Consider the following 19,985-nt stretch of genomic DNA (forward strand, 5'->3'; position numbering starts at 1 on the left):
ACTATTGTGAAATGTTCATTCCGTGAAGGTTATTTGGCTTTCACTTGACACTAATGCATTAAGTTCATTTCTGTTTTCTAATTTGTCCACAACAATTAAAATAGAACAACTTGTTGTCAATACACACATTAATAAACACACATATAAATGCAGACACTGAAATCTTGTGGCAGTACTCCTTTGCAAGGTGATCATACACATGATCCAGAAATAATTTATATATATAATTAATAATTTTGTTAATTTGTCTACATTGTCATAAAAATGAGAGAGAACACAGTTTTAAATGCCCATTAGACTCAGAGACTATATCCATGGACTCCACTGTCTGAAATGCAAACTGGAGAATCAGACTTCCATACAGAAGTCATTGAAATAAAAGAAGATAAAAATAATGAGAGATAAAGGATAATATAAAGATACCTATGCTCACTTAGGCAACATATACACTATAATTAGAATGATACAGGCATTCGTATGGTCCCTGTGTAAAGGATGGCGTGCAAATTCATGACGCATTTCATATGTTTAATTTCAGTTTTGCAAGACAAAACAGTTCTGGCGATCTTTTTCACAATGTGAATAAACTTAACACTACTGAACTATACCCTTAAAATGGTTGAGATGGTAAGTTTTATGTTTTATGTTACATGTTTTTTTTTTACCACACACACAAAAAGAAGTGGAAGAAGTAATATCTTGATCGAGACGATGGCCATCTGGGTGCATAGACATGTAAAAATTCATTGAGCTGTACACCTAAGACTTATACACCTTGCTGAGTATATGCCATGACTTAAAATATTTAAAGTAGATTTACTTTTAAAAACTGGGGTTGTGAGGGAAAATCAGCAATCCTAGGAAAAGTTCACTGATTAATCCCACCTGGCTTGGCCCTTCTATTATTACCATCTTCATTAATAAAAATTTTCATGTAAAGATGCCTCATTACAGATGAGATATATTCACTAAAGCATTTAAGAAGTAAACTCCCAAATGTTTTTATAAAATAATTCATTTTAAATACAGATATCAAGCTTGTGCACACCCAGTTTCTATATGGCTTTGCAAACTGTGGTTTGAAGGGTTAAGCTAGACACTCCCCCCTCCAAAAAAAGTAAGAAAAAACAAGAGTAGCATTATAACAGTTATTAAACTTTAACACTTATAAATGATGTCCAAGAAAGATAAATCATACGGCATTATTCATTAGAAACAAAACAGAAGTTATATTCCTTAACATAAGGAGGCCATGGAGACAGTACAGTGATTTACCTTGAATTTCATGTCCACAAAGTAGTCTGTAATGATCTTGGCGTTTTTTCGAGATTGCTTCATACAATTCAGGTTAGATGGCTTTATAAATATGACATAGGGCTTCAATTCATGGGTTCGAGCCACTTGAATGCCCTACACAGAAATTAAGTGCACATTTAAAAACTGAAGTCCTATCCTAGTCAGTGTGGCCCAGTTGGTTGGAGCATCATCTCATACACCAGAAGGTGATGGGTTCCATTCCTCATCAGGGCACATACCCAGGTTGGGGGGTCAATCCCTGGTCAGAACAACCAATCAATGCTTCTCTCTCTCTTTCTTTCTCTCTCTCTCTCATCAATAAAAAACATAGCCTTGGGTGAAGATTTAAAACACACACAAGTCCTAATTTCCTAGAGTCAACATGAATGTTCTCAAAATTTCTCAGACCAGAAATTAGCAATTATTTTTAGCCAGAGTATATTCTCATGTGCCCCCAAGTTCTCAAATCTACAAACATTTTAATAATCAAGAGAGCCCTAGCTGGTTTGGCTCAGTGGATAGAGCGTTGGCCTGCGGAATGAAGGGTCCCAGGTTTGATTCCAGCCAAGGACACATGCCCAGGTTGTGGGCTCGATCACCGCCCCCAGTAGGGGGTGTGCAGGAGGTAGCCAATCAATGATTCTCTCTCATCATTGATGTTTCTATCTCTCGATCCCTTCCCCTTCCTCTGTGAAATCAATAAAAAAAAAAACTATTTAAAAAACAATAATCAAGAGATAGGATTCTAGAATAAAAATTTACTTTAAATCCTGACTCTTCCTCTCACTAGCCATGACATCTTATTGAAAGTCAAGAATAGGATTCTATACATGATCTCACGAGACAAAGACAAAGACAGAAACTCTCCAGGAGGATCAGCTCTGTTTCATCCTCACTGCCCTTTCCTCTTGCCTTTGGTACTACTGACATCACACTGACGATCAGCTTTGAGCCTCATAAGAACAAATCTATCGTCCCCTGATTCTCTTTAGCACACAGGTATACTTTTAAAGGACTACAGAAAAAGGAAAGAAAAGACAAGTATCATAAAAATTGGGCCTACACACTGTATGTTCTTTATCTTACCTCAACTTGCTCTCTCCTGCTCCATTCCACATATAGTCTTGAGGAGGTAGCTATAGATATAACAACATAGGGACCTCACCTTCTTGTGTAAAGCAACATCTTATTCCTTCTACGAAGTAACCTTGATGCCTTTGTAATTAAGGTCAAAGCAAGATTCTAAGTTTTCTTTATGACCACCTCTTAAGCTTTGGTTTTGTATCTGAGAAAGTAAATTTATTTCTCAACTATACATAAGCTACTGGCAGTTGGTTCTTTTTTTAAATATTTTTTATTGATTTTAGAGAGGAAGGGAGAGGGGGAGAGAGATAGGAACATCAACGATGAGAGAGAATCATTGATCAGCTGCCTCCTGCACACCCCCTACTGGGGATCGAGCTCACCACCCAGGTATGTGCCCTTGGCTGGAATTGAACCTGGGACCCTTCAGTCTGCAGGCAGATGCTCTATCCACTGAGCCAAACCAACTAGGGTGACAATTGATTCTTTATGTAAGATCCTGGCCCTTAGATATGGGAAGTAGTCTTATCCTTAAAAGGCCAACAGTAACAGAACAAAACCTATAGCAGGTGCCCAGAATGAATGGCATGCGTTCATTACTTTGGGAAGATGGGAATCATTCCACCACAGACCCACCTGAGGCTCTAAGTCCATGACGCAGATCTTCCCTTCATTGAGGACGGCTTGAACAGCATCCACGCTGGTGCCATAGAAGTGGCCTTTGTACTCACCATACTCGAGCATCCTGCAAGGGTGGGACAAAGAAAACAAGAACTCTTTCTACAGGTAAGATATTAGTAGTAGTAACATGAAGATAAACTCCAACAGAATGGAATAAAATACTGAACTTTGCTAGCACAAAAACAATTAGTGGACATTTGACAGGAGAAAAAAATATTTGGAGATCTAGGACTTAATGAATTTTCCAAATTCTCTAAAATTTGCACTTCTATTCTGCTCCCTTTCAGAGCCCAGTGGCTGGTTTACTAGTATACCAATTTACATTCTTTGGTTAATTCTTCAGGAACAAAAATCAGTTTCCTCAGAAGCTTCGAGCAGTGCATAAAATAGAGACTCTAATTTGAATGTAAAACAAGCGGAGGTGAGAATCATATTCTAAACATCTAGCTTACCTGTGACTATACATGAGGCTTTCAAATGTTTCCTTTGACACATAGTGATACTCACGTCCATCTACTTCATAACTCTTTTTGGAACGAGTAGTATCTGTCAAAAAGAAATTTTAAAGATTTTAGAGTCTTCAAAATGTTTTGATTCATTACAAAATAAGTGAATGAATATGTAAGTATGTAGACAAAATACTAGATCCAAAAAGAAGTCTGACTTGGTGATAAAGTAGTTCTGATATCAAAATTATTTAATCTGTAAACCTTTATTTAATGCTCATGGTGTGGACAAGAATATATCAGGTTTTAAGCCAGGATAGGGATACCCTAAGGCAGTGGTTCTTAACCTTTCTAATGCCGCGACCCTTTAATACAGTTCCTCGTGTTGTGGTGACCCCCAACCATAAAATTATTTTCGTTGTTACTTCATAACTGTAATTTTGCTACTGTTTTGAATCGTAATGTAAATATCTGTGTTTTCCGATGGTCTTAAGCGACCCTGCTAGTGGTTCTCAACCTGTGGGTCCCGACCCACAGGTTGAGAACCACTGCTGTAGAGCCTAAGACCATCGGAAAACACAGATATTTACGTTACGATTCATTAACAGTAGCAAAATTACAGTTATGAAGTAACAATGAAAATAATTTTATGGTTGGGGGTCACCACAACACGAGGAACTGTATTAAAGGGTCGCGGCATTAGAAAGGTTGAGAACCACTGCCCTAAGGGAACACCTGATCTAACTTCTAAATAAGCACCAGTGAATTATGTATGAGCCCTAATATACCTCTCACGTAGCAATATCAGCAATATGTTGTTTATATAGTGCACTTCACAGATCTCATGTCACCCCTCACACTCCTAGCTAGGTGAAATGCTATTACCATAGCTAACTGAAGATTTTAGAGAGTAACTAACTTGCTCACATACATAGACTAATAAAAAGCAAAGTTGAGAACAAGAACCTAGGTGTTCTGACTCCTCCTAGATTAATCTTTTCTACTGCACCAGAGTGTCTCAGATTTGAAATGGAGAAAGCCAAGGACAGTCCGCAGTCTGTGGGGAATGGTGATTAGGGATCTCCAAAAGGGAGAGGTCAGTGGAGTCTGAATTCAGTCTGATTGGTTGATATAAGCACTTTGATTACAGAGTCTTCAACTTAAAGAGCATCTGGTATGGAACATAGGAGTCCACTGAATACCTGAAAGTGACTCATTGTCTGCTCATCCATGTATTCAACTAACGTGTACTGAGTATCTCAAATCCACCTCTATTCCAGCCAGTCATTTGTGATTTCCTCCACACCCTGAAGTATCTGGGGTCCCCTTTTGGCCTCTTTCTACCAAGACTTCCTCTTTGGCAAAACTAAGACAACCCAGGGGTCGCTCTCCCACATTATCCACCTACATCTGGTCCTTGGGAAACATCACAACACTTTTTACTGTGACAGACTCTAAAAGGGCAGCTGCTTCCAAAACCTCAGCCATTGGTCACTTCCCCCAAGCTCTATCCTTTAGATAGTTTTAGGTTCAGTTTGACACCTAAACTGCAGGAAACCCATATTAAGCTCTTTAAGTGGTTTCCCTAAGTTCCTCTGTCTTGCATGGTTGAAGGGGAAGCACCCACAAGCTCTTCCCACAATGTATGGTATAATCACACTTACAGTTACATAGCATTATATGTGCATATATTCTACATTTTAATAAAAAGGCAAATAAGAGTCAAGCACAGTGCCAGGAAGGTAGCAAGTACTGAATAAATGGTAGTTACTATTTTTTTTTCAAAAATTTTTTTTATTGATTAAGGTATTACATATGTGTCCATAGCCCCCATTGCCCCCCCACCCCACTCCCATACATGCTCTCACCCCCCTGCTGTCTCTGTCTATTAAATGGTAGTTACTATTGCTAAATATCAGTGGTCCTGAAAAGTCATTTATATTACTGTTAAAAATGGACAAAAGACAGTCACCTTTTAAAAGCCTAGTTAGTAATTCATTTCCCTCTATTAAAATAAGTACAGTTAGAAATTTTAAGAACTAGCCTTTGTGTCTTATATTTTTACAACAAAGAGCATATGACATAACTAAGTGAGCTCGGTGCATCTGCAGACGCAAAGAAATTTTTACCAAAACATGAACTGCGATGAAAGAGAAACGAAACATACGCGGCACAGCACTCTGAAAATGGTCAGGATTAACTTCAATGAGCTGTCTTCTCAGTTCATTCACTCCAACACCAGAAGGCCCTACACAAACAGTCACAGACAGAGCTCATCAGATGTGGCAAGGACAGGGATGTGGTGAAATCACCACGTCAGTCTTCCACTGAAGAAACCTGAGAGCAATGTTCTCAGGGGAATGACAGCGCTTCCATGAACTGGAGCAGCCCCAGAGGAATCCACATCTTCAACATGCAGAAATGAGGGGGGGAGCTGCGGGAATCTGTCAGCCCAGCAAACCTCGTCTAATGTTGGACCCTGTGCGAAGGCTCTACCTCATTTCAGAGCATCTGTCTTTCCTCTTCAAATGAGGTTTCTGCCGACTCACAGCCCAGAAACCAGGCTCCACAGCGAGCGGTCCAGTGACTGACAGAAGTCAGGGGCACTTTTCCCGGCAGGCAGGGGAGTCAACACCCCACGTGCCACCACTGGAGGCAGGGCTGACCGCCTGCGCACAGAGCCGTGCCTTGCGCAGGGCCCATGCTGCGGGGACTGCACTTGGTTAAATGCTCCGCTTTTGCTGCAGTAAATCCCTAGTGACTTTTGAATAAGGGGCCTTGCAGTCCCCTTTTGCACTGTGCGCTGCACACTCCGCAGCTGGTCCTGGCTGTAAGCCATCTTGTTTGCCCTGCAGGGACCGGCCCTGATCACAGAGAAGGCGGCAGCAAGACAGGTTACTGCTGCTGCAGGGACCGCCTGGCGGAGGTCTGGGCCACAAAAGGTCGATCCGCACTATGTGCCTTGTTGTTTAGCTCCAATGATATGGTCCAGGAGTTTTTGTCCCTTAAAGGAGATGGTTACAAATTTCTTTTAAAAATGGAACTTAAGGCCCTAACCGGTTTGGCCCAATGGATAGCGTATAGGCCTGCGGACTGAAGGGTCCCAGGTTCGATTCCGGTCAAGGGCATGTACCTTGGTTGCGGGCACATCCCCAGTAGGAGGTGTGCGGGAGGCAGCTGATCGATGTTTCTCTCTTATCGATGTTTCTAATTCTCTATCCCTCTCCCTTCCTCTCTGTAAAAAATCAATAAAATATAGTTTAAAAAAATAAATAAAAATGGATCTTAAGAATTTTTTTTTCTTATACAGACTAATGATCCCGTCTGGGAGAACAGTCATTTATGCTTAGAGAACAAATTCTAATCAGGCAAAAAAAAAAAATCTCAGTTATGGTCTTATCACGATACAACCTGTTATTCTACAAGTTCAAATACAAGACAGCATGTGACATTCAACTATAGACAATAAAAGCATGATACATGAGGGGTTTATCTATAAACACGCGCTCATAAAACAGGCTTTATTTTTTACGCCGTCCCTATGGCAGCCCCTAGAGAGTTCTGCTTTGCCCACCGCTCCCAGCAAGGCCACGGAGTGAGAAGGGAGACCTCACTGTGGAGGAGAGACGGCCTGCCCGGATGGGGGATGGGACGTACCCACGAGCACGATGAGGCGGTGCTTGTCCGAGGGGCGCCGCTGGTGCCTCACCACCTCCTCGTAAGGGGCCCTGTGGCAGCGGCTGGGGCAGCACAGGGCGGGCAGGAGAGACTTCCTGCGACAGAGGCGCATGCTGCGGCGGAAACCGGCTGCGAGGGGAAAGGCACAGAACGTGAGGCCCAGGCAGGAGAGGCCCCTTCCAGCGTCCAACCTGGTGGACACGCAGCGACTGCGATCTAACGTGCTAAGGAGCAGAGCCAGGCCTGCCTGGCGGTAGGAGAGAGGAAGCGATAGGGAGGCAAAATAACAAGATGCCCAGACGTCACCGCTAAGTGGCACCCACCCAGCGCCCACTCTGTGCCAGGCATTGTACAGGTGCTGCTCAGATAATGGCCAACTAAACCCAGGCCCTTTCCTCACGCAATTTACACTTCAGGGAGGAGGAGGGACAAAAATCAACAACAAAAGTGAGTGCTTAGGAGGAGGGTGGGTGGGTAGAGAGTTGACAAGGTGCTTCTTCGGGTAGGCGGTTCAATCCAGTGTCCGAAACGTGGACACTGAGCAGGTGTCCGGATGAAGTAATGGAGCCAGTTAAGGAGGCATCTGGGGGGAAGAGCAGACCCGGCTGAGGAACAGCAACTGCAAAGGTGCAGAGAAAGGAGCGGGCTTGAAGCGCTTGAGGAAGAGCATGGAGCTTGTGTGGCCGTGGGCAGTGAGCAGTAGGGACTGTGGTAGGAAGTGGGCTGGAGAGGAAGCTGGGGCGACCACAGGGCCTCGGTCCCACGTTGGATTGTGGTCAAAGTGGTGGGAAGTCACTGGATGGTCACGAGGCGGGTGTGACATGATTTGGTTTATGTTGGAAGAATTCCTCTGGTTGCTGAATGAAGGCGGGATGTAAACTGTAGGCCGAGGCGGCATAGGGTCGGGGGGCAGCAGTTTGGGGGCTACTCCCAGATGAGGGGGGCTGGTGGCTCGGGCCAGGGTAGAAACAGTGGAGCAGGCTTATGACTCACATCCTCCACATGGAAACAGACACAGACAGGTTTGGAGGTTGCTCACAACGTGTGTCCAGTGGCAGAGTTGGACATTTCAGTCATGATTTGCAGACTCCTGGAATCCTGCCTATTCTGCCCACTGGACCACGGGGCTTTCTGGTAGTGCCAAAGCTGCTCCCAGGCCCTCTCAGTAGATAGAGCTGGGGACTATATATATATATCACACACACACACACACACACACACACACACACACACACACACATCCATATTTGCATCTATATATGTTGAAAAGCATGAATTCACACCAATACCTTCAAGGCCAATTCAGCACTATAGGATTTATCTTAGCATGCCCGGCCCTCCCCACCACCCCACCCCCCACAGCCCCCCACCTCCCCATCCCCCAATTCTTCCACATGTGTAACTCCTTTCTCTAACAAAAACAAAACAAAACAGCTCTTATTATCCTCAATACATTTACTTATTGTATCACTGAAGAGCACCTGTGGGACAGTCTGGCAGAATACAAAAGATTTATATTGAGTAAATAATTAAGAAATACCCACTGGAAACCAGATGAATAACAACGAATGGTCAACACATCAGAATACAGACACACACACAGACACACACACACAAAAGATAGAGGGAAACCAGAACAAGGAACGAGGTTGGAAATGTCCATCAGCAAAACAAGCTATCAGAAGGTTGTCAGGTATGAATGTAACTTAGGAAGTGGCCAAGACCCACCTCTGATTCATCCAAACCTACCGATAAAGAACTTCTGACCGTAGCCAACGAACTCCTCCTTGTCTGGGACACAGAGAGCGGCAGGAGTGGAATACATGGGGAAGGAGGAGAAGTTTACTTAGAGGCATGCAATTCTCTGCAAATCTTCAGTGATACTATTTCAGCCGATGGCAGCACCGCTGTCTTAGCCTTGAGTGACTTCCTGAAGAATGTCCTAAGCACTTTCCATCCTATCCTGTGTACCAGACTACATGGAGACACCCTTCAGAATTTTAGCAGTACACTTTATATTGTCTGTCTCGTATGGTTGGGAACAGGAACCAATTTTAGGCTTATGTAAAGTTATAAGAAAGATATTGAGTCATTGTAAAAACATATAAAAATTGGGCATATATTCTTAAACATGCCCAAAATAAACTGATTAAAAACACACACACAGATAACTAACTGGCTTTGGCTTTAACTTGTAGCTATTGATTTCTTCAGGTCCTGTAAGTAACCTCTTTGTTAGAGATGGGTTTTTATCTTCTCCACTAGAGACCCGGTGCACAAAATTTGTGCACAGGTAGGGTCCCTAGGCCTGGCCAGCGATCAAGGCCAATCAGGTTCTCTGCCTTCCGGCCTCCCTGCCTCCTCCTTCCCTCACTCCCTCAGCACCCCGCTGTTGCTGCTAGTTGCCTGCTATGTTCAATGCCACCCCTGGTGGTCAGCACATGTCATAGTGAGCGATCGAATGCCTGCTCGAACTCCCAAGGGGACAATTTGCATATTAGCCTTTTATTATATAGAATTATTAAATGACTCATTCTGTATAGTTAGTATTTTCTCTACAGCTGCCAATTACTTCTGACTGTCCAAGAATGGGAAAGGCAAAAAGGGAGGAAAACTGTCCAGTGGCCCTGAAACTCCTGCCTCTGCTTCCCCTGGGGTCTCAGTAAAATTGTTATAAACTCCAGAAAGAAATACTACAGAAATGTCATTTCCAGTTACTTTTTACTAACATCTGTTTCTCATCCCTTACACAACTCTGTTCTGATCATTGAAAAAGTACATAAAGAGCATTTGTTCATAGAATGAACTGACACATACAAGCTTTTTCTCTTAACCTCTGTTTTCTTAAAAAAACACACATTTTAAAATATAAGGAAAACACACCAATATGGATTCCATCTCTGGTAAGTAAGCATATTTTTCTAACTGAAATATGTCAGTAAGTTTAAAAGGAAATGTTTACTTAGAGATATATTCATCAAGCTGAATTTCTTTCATTGTTTATTTTTAAATATTTTCTATGAAATTGAATATTTCAGCCTTAAAATACCATGTATCTTAAAATGTATTCTGTCAGGTATTCACTTTGAGGCACTGAAAGACCTTAAACATAGCTTTATTTGGCTTACCCAGGAAATAAAAACAGTTACCTTCTGAGAGTTCCTCTGGACATTTGAGGAAGTGTAAAAATAAATAAATAAATGAACATGAAAAAGTTAAGCCTTTGAGATCAAGCAGCCATCAAATAAAGACAAAGGACAAAGCGAGGCAGTCACGTCCCCCTTAGAGAAGCTGGGAGTCCTGGCGGGGCGAACAACAACCTTACCCCTACCCTCCCACCCCCCCCCACCCCCCGCCCGACCCAGAGCCATTGGCATGACCCTGCTGCTGGGGGCACAGTAGCTTTTTCTGCAAGTTGCTTATCTGGACTCTCCCTGAAGGCTTTTTATCCATGAAAACTCCTCTCTACTTGGCATGGAATGAGGCTTGAGAGAGAGAAATTATAGAAAGGCAACTGATTTGAGCCTCCGCTCTCCCCCTCCCCAAGAGGCCGCTGGGCTGCAGCCTGGGAAGCCAGGAAGTGGAGGAAGTGGGCAGGGGCCTGGGACCAGGCCTGGGGCAGGCGCTGCCCCGGGGGAGCCTGAGCGTCCTCCTTCCTCACCCTTCCCTGGCCCACCCCTCCCATCTCCAGCTGGCCCCTGAAGACAGGCGAAGCCGAGCAAACATGTCCTTGAGTACGGTAAGAGGAAGAGAACTCGCCTTAAGTGAGTTAGGGGTGATATGCCAAAGCAGTTATAGATGATGAAAGGGAGAAAATGAGAAGCACACACTTGAAAGAGTAATGCTCACAGGCCCCAGAAGGCGGCCAGTTTTTTAAAGATATTCGGAGGGGTCTCTGTTGCTATTAATGATGTCAACATTATTTTGAGGGACAGACACTTGATGATATCATGTACCATCAGTAATAACAAATCACACCTTAAAGAAAATAACGGATTCGGTACCCATCGCTCGCCATCCAGGTTATCTGCTATCAGTGTGCTATATACACAGTGTGTGGAATTGATTGATTTTCAGCAATTGCAAGGCCGTGTCTTTTTTCTGTTCAAACGTCTCTCTCCATGGTGACTGTCTTCCAAGCCACCAGCTCTCCGTGTTCGTCTGGTGAGAACTTACCTCCCTATTGTGTACCCAAGAACTTCCCGCGTATTTGTGATGAGTTTCGTTCAGCAGGAAATTCAAAGCATTGTGCAGGACGGTGTCATGGACGGCACCAGCTCTAGCCTTCCCGATTCCTACCAGTTAAAGGCCAGGGGTGCCCCTACCCAAGGTGACACCAACAATGCCCTCGCAGTTCCAAAATGGCCCTAACGGTTAAGGTGACATTTCGTCTCACAACGATACTGTTGATGAATTTAAACAATGCTTGTGTCATATCCCTAAATAGGTGTTCAGACGACACCAAAATCTGAAATACTATATACATTTTAAAATCAGAACCACATCCTCATGTTTTACTTACCAGATTCAAATGTTTCTTCGTCTATGGTTTCCCATGGAGGCAAAACACCAAAAGTGTCATTGTATTACTAGTCATACTCAATCTGTAGTTTAACAGCATAATTCCCTGTCCCTGTGCTTCTGCACACCCACCAACTGTAAGACGTGTTCCTAAATCAAGGCGAAGTCAGCGGTGTCTCTATGGCACATATAAGCCTTAAATGAGAGATGGTGTTGAGCAGTTGGGCCATGATATCAAGCAAGGGTACAGTAGGAGGTTAAAATAAAGGACGCAGGAGAGAGTAAAGAGAACGAGGCTCAGCGAGTAGGGACAGGCGGAACGTCGTGGGGAGTTCCTATAGGTGGTTGGATATTGCAGCTGCGCTGCTGGAGGGCCTGCAGACGCAGGAGGGGTGCACCCTGCGGAAGACTGGGGGTTCCTCAGCCAGGGAAGTGTGGCAAGGAGAATAAGTATATGAACGGTTTGACTGGGGGACTGGGAAAGATTTGATAAAACCCAACTTTCTCATCAGTTAAAATGTTCTTGTTAGTGTTGAAAAGAGATACTGAGGATTAAGAAACTAGGTTTTATATGGAGAGCAACTTGAAATATATAGCAACATCACCAATGCACATATCCTTGGATCAGGCAGTGCTGCATCAAACGTATTCATTGCAGCATTGTTTATAATAAAAATAAGCTGTTTAAAAAATATGAGGTGGCTTTTTATGTACCTAGATGGAATCATCTCCAGGATATATAATGCTAAGTTAAAAAGCCAGGAACAGAACAGTTTGTGTAGGGTATTATCAGAGGGTATTTTTATTGGTGTGGTTTTTGTTTGTTTTTTTAAGGTAAGGATGAGTATGAGAGAGAGGAGGAAAAAATGTACATCCCTGCTTTCATATGCACAGAACACCTCTGGAGGGATTATGGGAGAACCTGGGGGCATTTATTGCCTCAAGAAATAAAACTGAGTAGGGCAGTGGGGAAAGAAAGGAACTTTTTACTGAATATCATTTTTAGTTTTTATATTTGAAATATGTGAATGTATTGCCTAATAAAATTAAAATTAAAATTATAGAAAGGAAATGAATTTACTACAAATTTTTAAAAAAAGAATAATTACCTGGAAAAATAAATATTAAATCAGCATTACTGTATAGTTATTCTAGAAAGTATATGTGAATCTTTGAAATACCCACTATTTAAAGATTTCATATTGTTCTTCGGTTTCTAAAAACTAGATTAGCTTATTGTTAAAAACAAGACAATAGTTCCAAAATGGAGTCAAGTATGCTAAGCCCCACATCACCAAACTGAGACTTACCTTAATTATAATTTGACCTCTCCTGATGGACCCCTGCATCTCCTGAATGAAATGACCTTGCCATAACCAATCCACTTTTTGTACAATTCCTCAGAGCTCTTTTCCATCTGCTGGATGGGATGCTGATTCATGAATCATTGCACAAAGCCAATAAAATCCTTAAAACTTACTCAGTGGAATGTTTTCCAGCATCATAAAGCCAAGACAAATTAGCCTATCAGACCAAGGTCTCTTCAACTAGTCTCCCAACAAAAGTGATTCTTGAGCCAGTCTTAGTTCTGACACTAGATAAGAAAAATCTCCCAATTTACAAAAATAAATTAAGTATAGAAATATAAAAAATTTTCATATATTTCTTAAATTTGGAACCCGCTACTATTTATTTGTACTATATATAATCTATCAGAAGATGATATCAGACAATATCAAAATACATATTTTGCTTTTTAAAAATTTGATACCTCAATATTTTATAGTATTTCATATGGTGGTTTCTATATGTTCCACCTGAATGTTATTGAATGTAACACCCGAGTGTTACTAAGTGTTGCTGGGATCATTTCCAAGGTACTGATTTCTAGAAGGTTGGTTAGACCTGGAGACATCCCCACGGCTGGACTGCCCTTCCAAGTGTCAAAACCACAGAAAAAGGAGAGGGTGGGGGGATTCATTTTACACATTTCTAACAGAGGAAAGGCCTCTGTGGCCCCTTTGGCTGGCTCTCCTTAAGAGACTCTGGATCTGAGGGGCTCCATATTTCTCCTGCTGGAAAAACTATCCGGAGGAAATGTTACCTGCTTCCACACACTTCTCGTCAATCTTCATGTCGTCTTCTATACGAGAGCACCGAAAGCGAAGAGTAGAACTTAAAATGTGTTAGCATCACAAACAAAACTCCCTCTGTGTAGGCTTCCGTCAGGAAAGCACAGGCCACCTTATAAGAATGCTATTCTTACATGCCCTAACCGGTTTGGCTCAGTGGATAGAGCGTCAGCCTGCGGACTGAAAGGTCCCAGGTTCGATTCCGGTCAAGGGCATGTACCTTGGTTGTGGGCACATCCCCAGTAGGAGGTGTGCAGGAGGCAGCTGATCAATGTTTCTCTCTCATCGATGTTTCTAACTCTCTATCCCTCTCCCTTCCTCTCTGTAAAAAAATCAATAAAATATATTAAAAAAAAAAAAAAAAAGAATGCTACTCTTACAACTATTGCTCACTCACGGGATAAAAAGGACTCCACTGTATTAAATGAAGATGTATGATATGGGCGGCTGCATAACATAAAATGGTTACAAATTTTAAAGAATGGGCTTTTGAATGTTGGACAAAGGAGTCTGCCTTTAAGCGTCAGTTTCTATAAATGGGGATAGTAATAATACATCCCCTATAGGATTGGAATAAATAAGATAATGAAAAGTTCAGGCACATGGCAAACACTCAATAAGTGTTAACTAGTTTTACCTTTAGCCTGGTTATGTATAAGAGAATAAAAGAATATAACTTTTAAAACCATTCATCCTAATCCTGAAAACCCTTTACAACAGCGATTTTCAACCAGTGAGCGACAAGAATTTTTAAATCATTCAACACCTGACTATTTATCCGGGGGCACTGACCTCTTTTCCCTTAGGTTGTCAAATAAGAAAATGACAACAGCCAACACAACAATAGCCGTCCAGTGTGAATGCCCTGAATTGACCTGTGTGTTTAGGTCATAGAACAGAGTTGCATCTTATTAGTCCGGTAGCATAATAAGGTTGCATATGATCAGTTAATTCGTGGTACCAGAAATCCTTTTATACAAGTACAGGCACCTGATTTTTTAAAAGGTCACTTTGTAAATCAATTGAAATTATAAAATTTGTCAGATTGGCAAAAAGTACATTTTTTGGTGTGCCGCAGAATTTTAGTAATTAGTTTATGTGCCATGAAATGAAAAATCTCTGCTTTCCAACATGACCCAAACCCAACTCTGAGGGCTACTGTCCACTTCCATCCCTCACAGACCTTACACTCCTGTTAGAGTCGGCATCACTGGTTCTTCCTCTGGGCCTTCGCTTAAGCCAGCCTTGGGCAAACTATGGCCCGCGGGCCGGATCCGGCTGTTCTATCCGGTTCTCTTGCTCTCCCATCCGCTCCTTTACTTTGAATTTATATTAGTTCACACAAACACTCCATCCATGCTTTTGTTCCGGCCCTCCGGTCCAGTTTAAGAACCCATTGTGGCCCTCGAGTCAAAAAGTTTGCCCACCCCTGGCTTAAGCTGTTGCTTTTGCCTGTAATGTTCAAGGTCCCTTTGAAACACTGACCAAAATGAATATTCCTGCCGTGAACAGAGCGGCATTTTCTTCCTACTTCCTGGAGCTCTGCTGCTGCACATCTATCTACCTTGTAACGTAACCACTGGGTGTTTGCCATAGTCACCCTCCTAGACTGTGCCTGGAAAGCGGAAATGTCTTACTAATGTCTGCATACTTTACAGGTCTTTGTACAATGTCCTGCACATAGTAGGTACACGGATTATTTATTAAACTGAGTTGAATTTTCCTCTTAATATCAAAATATACTTTATTTCAGCATTGTACATCTGTGCCTAGCACAGTGGCCAGGACTTCCCTGGAGATCAATAAATAGGGCTTTAATAAATGTGTTAAGTATGTCCTAAAAGTACATACTATCTATAATAATAAAAGCGTAATATGCTAATTAGACCAGATAGCTGAATAACCTTCCGGATGTCCTTCCAGACATCTGGAAGACAACCTTCTGGACGAAGCTGGGGCTGCAAGGCCTGAGGCAAGCCGTGGAGGCTGCGAGGGCCGAATCAAGCTGCCGCGACCGACCAGTGGGCTGCAGCGGGTGGGCAGGGCCTCCCTCTGCGAGGGAAGCCCAGGCCCAGGTGCCTGCTGGGGGCCGAAGGGAAGCCTGGGTCCCGGGTGCCAGAGGGAAGCCAGTGCCGGCAGCCAGGGGAAGGAAGGCCTACTCTTCACGAATTCCGTGCACCGGGCCTCTAGTTCTATATAATAAACGATGATATTATAAAGTAGTACTTATCACATCCTGAAAAGGCACACCACTAATCAATGTTTTTAAATAAAATATTCAATATGAAACATTTTATGAAATAATACTATTTTATGGATAATCAAGTAGCATAGCTGAGATTTTCCACAGTATCATTCAATGCCTTATATTCATTTAGAGATTATTTTCTAGATTAGTAATTTATAGCAATAATGAAATCACTAGTTACTAGGACATAACTAGTTTGGTTTTGTTTTTTTGAAGGCAAACAAAAGCTATAGTAACAGCACAAGTCGCCCTGACTGTTGAACTTGTCACTCTGGGATCTAATAGAACTACTGATTTTGCTCTCTCGAAATCAGCGAGTCCACACTGCTGGCCAGGGTGGCTGCTATTTTGAAGACAGTATGTGTAAAGCAGCTGATTCACAAGAGCGGAGCAGTTTCATAACTTTTTTTGTTTTCTGAGTTCTTATGGTGGGCTGCCTTCGACTTTGGGACTGCACACTGTAAATGTTAGCTCTCTTTTCTTTTATTCCTCTCAGTGTTAAGACAATACACTGTGTGTGTCCTTGTGACTGACATCTGTTTATACATTGGGGCATTAGTGACTAGCACACCACTAGGTACATAGTAAGAGCTTAATAAATAGCTGAACTGAATGGAACTGATGAGGAGAACTACAGGACATTTCTAGGAGACTTTGGAGATGAGGGTTTTTCCCAAATACTATTTCTTACCTTCTTCCATAGAAATCGCTGGATACAGACAAATGATTGAAGCAGAGAGAGAGAGAGGTGGGGGGGGGGCACACATTAGTCTATACTCAGTTTCTCATATTAACTTACTTACAATAGGAAAGCAAAGAGCCAAAATTACAGTAATTAATATTCTAGGCTTATTCTCCAGAAATTTAGTGAAGATTTAGTAACAAAATGATAAGTGAATAGCCTATAGAAACTAATATGTTTATGAGCCTTATTAAAATTGGGGATCTACTTATTTCTGGCAAATCCTACTTTTCATCCCAATGAAAGATTGCACTTCTGAATTAATATGCTTAGTTCAGCATATTTTAGGAACTCATATCTTGATAGGAAGGGAGGGAGGGGGGAAAGGAGTAAAAGAAAGTGGGAAAGAAAGAGGGATGACAACTATAAGTGCATCTTCAGTAAATAAATTTTTGATAACCATGTGCAAACTAGCATAGGCCTGGAATTTTTCAATAAGTCTTCATTAATAAAAACACCCAAATCTCTCGACTCAGTAAACTGCTCCTGGGATTTCTTTTTCCTAAGGTAACATTTAAGCAGAGCAGGAAGATAGGAAATAATATCTATTGTAGAATCATCTACAACAGTTAAAAAGAAATGATCTAATAGTTTAGAAAGTGATCGCACTCCATCAGAAACATCCCTGTAAGAGGTGACCCTTTGAGTCAGTGGCTCCTACCCTGGCATTCCTGGCCTTAGGGATTTGTGAGGATTTAATAGGGTCTGCAAGCTATTTTCAGGATGGGCTTTTCAAAAACTCTGATACAAATTGCACTTGGGATATATGAGCAAATTGCGTGTCACCCAGAGGCCATACTAGTTATCAGATGCTGATTAGAAGCTTTGTTAGCATTCCCATGTGTCTCTGAGAAATGAAACAGGAAAATGAATTACAGAGGTATTTCAGTCTGGCTTGATGAACAAACTTTGTTAAAACACAAAGGAGCCTGGCCTGTGTGGCTCAGTGGTTGAGCATCGACCTATGAACCAGCGAGGGTTGCGGGCTCGATTCCCAGTGGGGGGCGTGCAGGAGGCAGCCAATCAATGATTCTCATCATTGATGTTTCTATCTCTCTCTCCCTCTCTCTTCCTTTCTGAAATCAATAAAAACATATTTAAAAAATAAAAATAAAGATCCTGTCTTGGGCAGGAAGCCAGCCCTGAGAGAGGAAGCCAGTTTGCCATGTGCACATGCTGGGTTTGAGGTATCAGCACACTCACAGATGGGTGATGTGAGGTGGGTGTGGGGCTGGTATGGCTGATTCCACCAGAACTCTCGTTGCTTCCTACGAAAAAAGAAATGCACTATGAGAAGAAAAACCAACCCAGGTCAACCCACGAGGTATAGATCCAGGTCAGAATGTTCTTAGAATTTTGCTGCCTCCACCCAAGGGAAAAGATTTCTTCCCCAAACACAATGTCAAATACATTCTCTAAATACACCGCCTTTCTTAGGTTTCTCCTGCCTCATGGGATATTGTTAGAGCCACACTGACTTAGAGTGAAAATTTTCCCCGTGATCACTAGTTCCCAGGCCACAGGCCTCAGTACAGGAGCCCTGCCCTCCGGCTCCCTCCCCTCCTCAGCTGGTCTCACTAGAATGTTCCGGCAGGTTCTGTTTCTCTCTGGCTGTGGATGCCTGCCCTCCACCGTTCCTTTAGAGACACACGGTCTCAGTTCCTGCTACTGCTCCTTGTCCAATAAACCTGGCATTTCGTGTGCTCCGTGCAGGACCCCACCAGAGCCTCCTCGCCACATTTGCCCTCATGAGACCATGAAGAACGATCTCTTTGGGCCTTTATCCCTGTTCGTGTCCTCAGCCCCCAGAGCTCAGGTCACCCCTTCCCCCTACACTCTAATCCCTGTAGACGGCCCACCACGCCCCTCCCTGAGCCCTCTCACACACACCCTGGGACTCGAGTCTCTGGGACCCCAGCCCTGCCTGTGAGCCAGCTCTTCACATCCTCGCTCTAGGAAAGCCCAGGTCTCCCTGAGGCCAGCTGTGCCTGCACCTTTCCAGGGGGAACCTGCCCCTCCCCCTCCCAGTGGTGTCAGGCACAGCAGCTCTGGGGCAGGGGAGCCCCAATATGTAGCTTTTGCCAGTTCCTCTGATATCGGCGCTGCCACCACCTCACTGACTGTGGCTGAGAGAGGGGCACACAGTGGCTGTCAGCCGCCCAGCGTACCGCTGCTCATGCCTGGAGCTGGGTCTGTGTCCTTGCTTCTCACGGCACCTCCAGACTGTTCTCCCTCCTCCCTAGAATCCCCAGCTCTGACTATTATCCCCCCACCCCCTCCTTCTGGTGACCTCAGATTACTCCTGCTCACCTCACGCTCTCGACACTGCTCTGCCCTAATTCCCGAAGACTCTATCAGGCACATAAATACCTCTTCTAACACCCTGGCCGCTCGGTTCCTGGATCTCCTCTCTCCCAATGGCCTTCCCCGCGTTCTACCTGGGCCACTGCCTCCCACTGTCATACCCTAGAACTGCTCAGACCAATAGCCACAATCTCTCCATAATTTCCATTCCCGGCATCCCTTTCTCTCACCAGCACCTCCTACCTTCCTAACCCCAATAATCTGTTGACCCCAGAGGACCTATAATCCACTGATCTTTCTAGGACCATTCCACCGACCCGTACCTCCTCACCTCCCTCCTTAGCCTAAATGTCATATTCCTTCATTTTAGTTACTCCCTGGGCTGTTAAGTCCAGCTCTCTGTCTAATCTTGGCCTGCCCCCAAGGAAACTGACCAAGTGTATGCCCTTTAACCTGAAGCGGGCCCTTGATGCCGATCCTACGGTATTTGCCTAATCCATTCGCTCTCCAGCTCTCATAGACATGTTTCAAGTTGTCTCCTCACTCCTTCCCGGCGCCTCCTTACCCACCCTTTACTCTCAGCTCATGACACGGTTGCTTTCCTCACTGAGAAAGGAAGAGCAGGTGAAGAGAACTTCCACAAGCTCGACCATACCCCACCCCCAACTCTGCTGCGCTCTCCGATTCCCTGCTGTCACCGTTGCTGTGGATGAACCGTGTATGACCCCACATATAGCCCGCCCCTCTTCTTCTACCTGCTCCAGGCAGTTCTCTTCTCTTTCTCCTAAGTCGTAAGACATTTCCTTCTCACTGGATTATTCCCACCAGTGTTATTTATCCCACCTACACAAAAC

The 19,985-nt window shown here is 43.4% G+C and overlaps 1 protein-coding gene across 1 annotated transcript in view; it reads right to left on the reverse strand.

Moving 5' to 3' along the window:
- The window catches only part of MPP4 (MAGUK p55 scaffold protein 4), a gene marked incomplete at its 5' end in the record, with an annotated part of 30,599 nt that overhangs the window by 1,039 nt on the left and 9,575 nt on the right, over positions 1 to 19,985 (reverse strand). Inside the window, 11 exons of the mRNA XM_080669054.1 lie at positions 1,276 to 1,410; positions 3,016 to 3,124; positions 3,513 to 3,606; positions 5,674 to 5,754; positions 7,164 to 7,313; positions 8,934 to 8,975; positions 10,334 to 10,348; positions 11,707 to 11,727; positions 13,810 to 13,848; positions 16,777 to 16,794; positions 18,031 to 18,095. Of these exons, the coding sequence (XP_080525180.1) occupies positions 1,276 to 1,410; positions 3,016 to 3,124; positions 3,513 to 3,606; positions 5,674 to 5,754; positions 7,164 to 7,313; positions 8,934 to 8,975; positions 10,334 to 10,348; positions 11,707 to 11,727; positions 13,810 to 13,848; positions 16,777 to 16,794; positions 18,031 to 18,095 (769 nt within the window). The remainder of the gene's footprint in view (positions 1 to 1,275; positions 1,411 to 3,015; positions 3,125 to 3,512; positions 3,607 to 5,673; positions 5,755 to 7,163; positions 7,314 to 8,933; positions 8,976 to 10,333; positions 10,349 to 11,706; positions 11,728 to 13,809; positions 13,849 to 16,776; positions 16,795 to 18,030; positions 18,096 to 19,985) is intronic.

Source organism: Plecotus auritus (genome assembly GCF_963455305.1).
Source record: "Plecotus auritus genome assembly, chromosome: 5".
NCBI lineage: Eukaryota > Metazoa > Chordata > Mammalia > Chiroptera > Vespertilionidae > Plecotus > Plecotus auritus.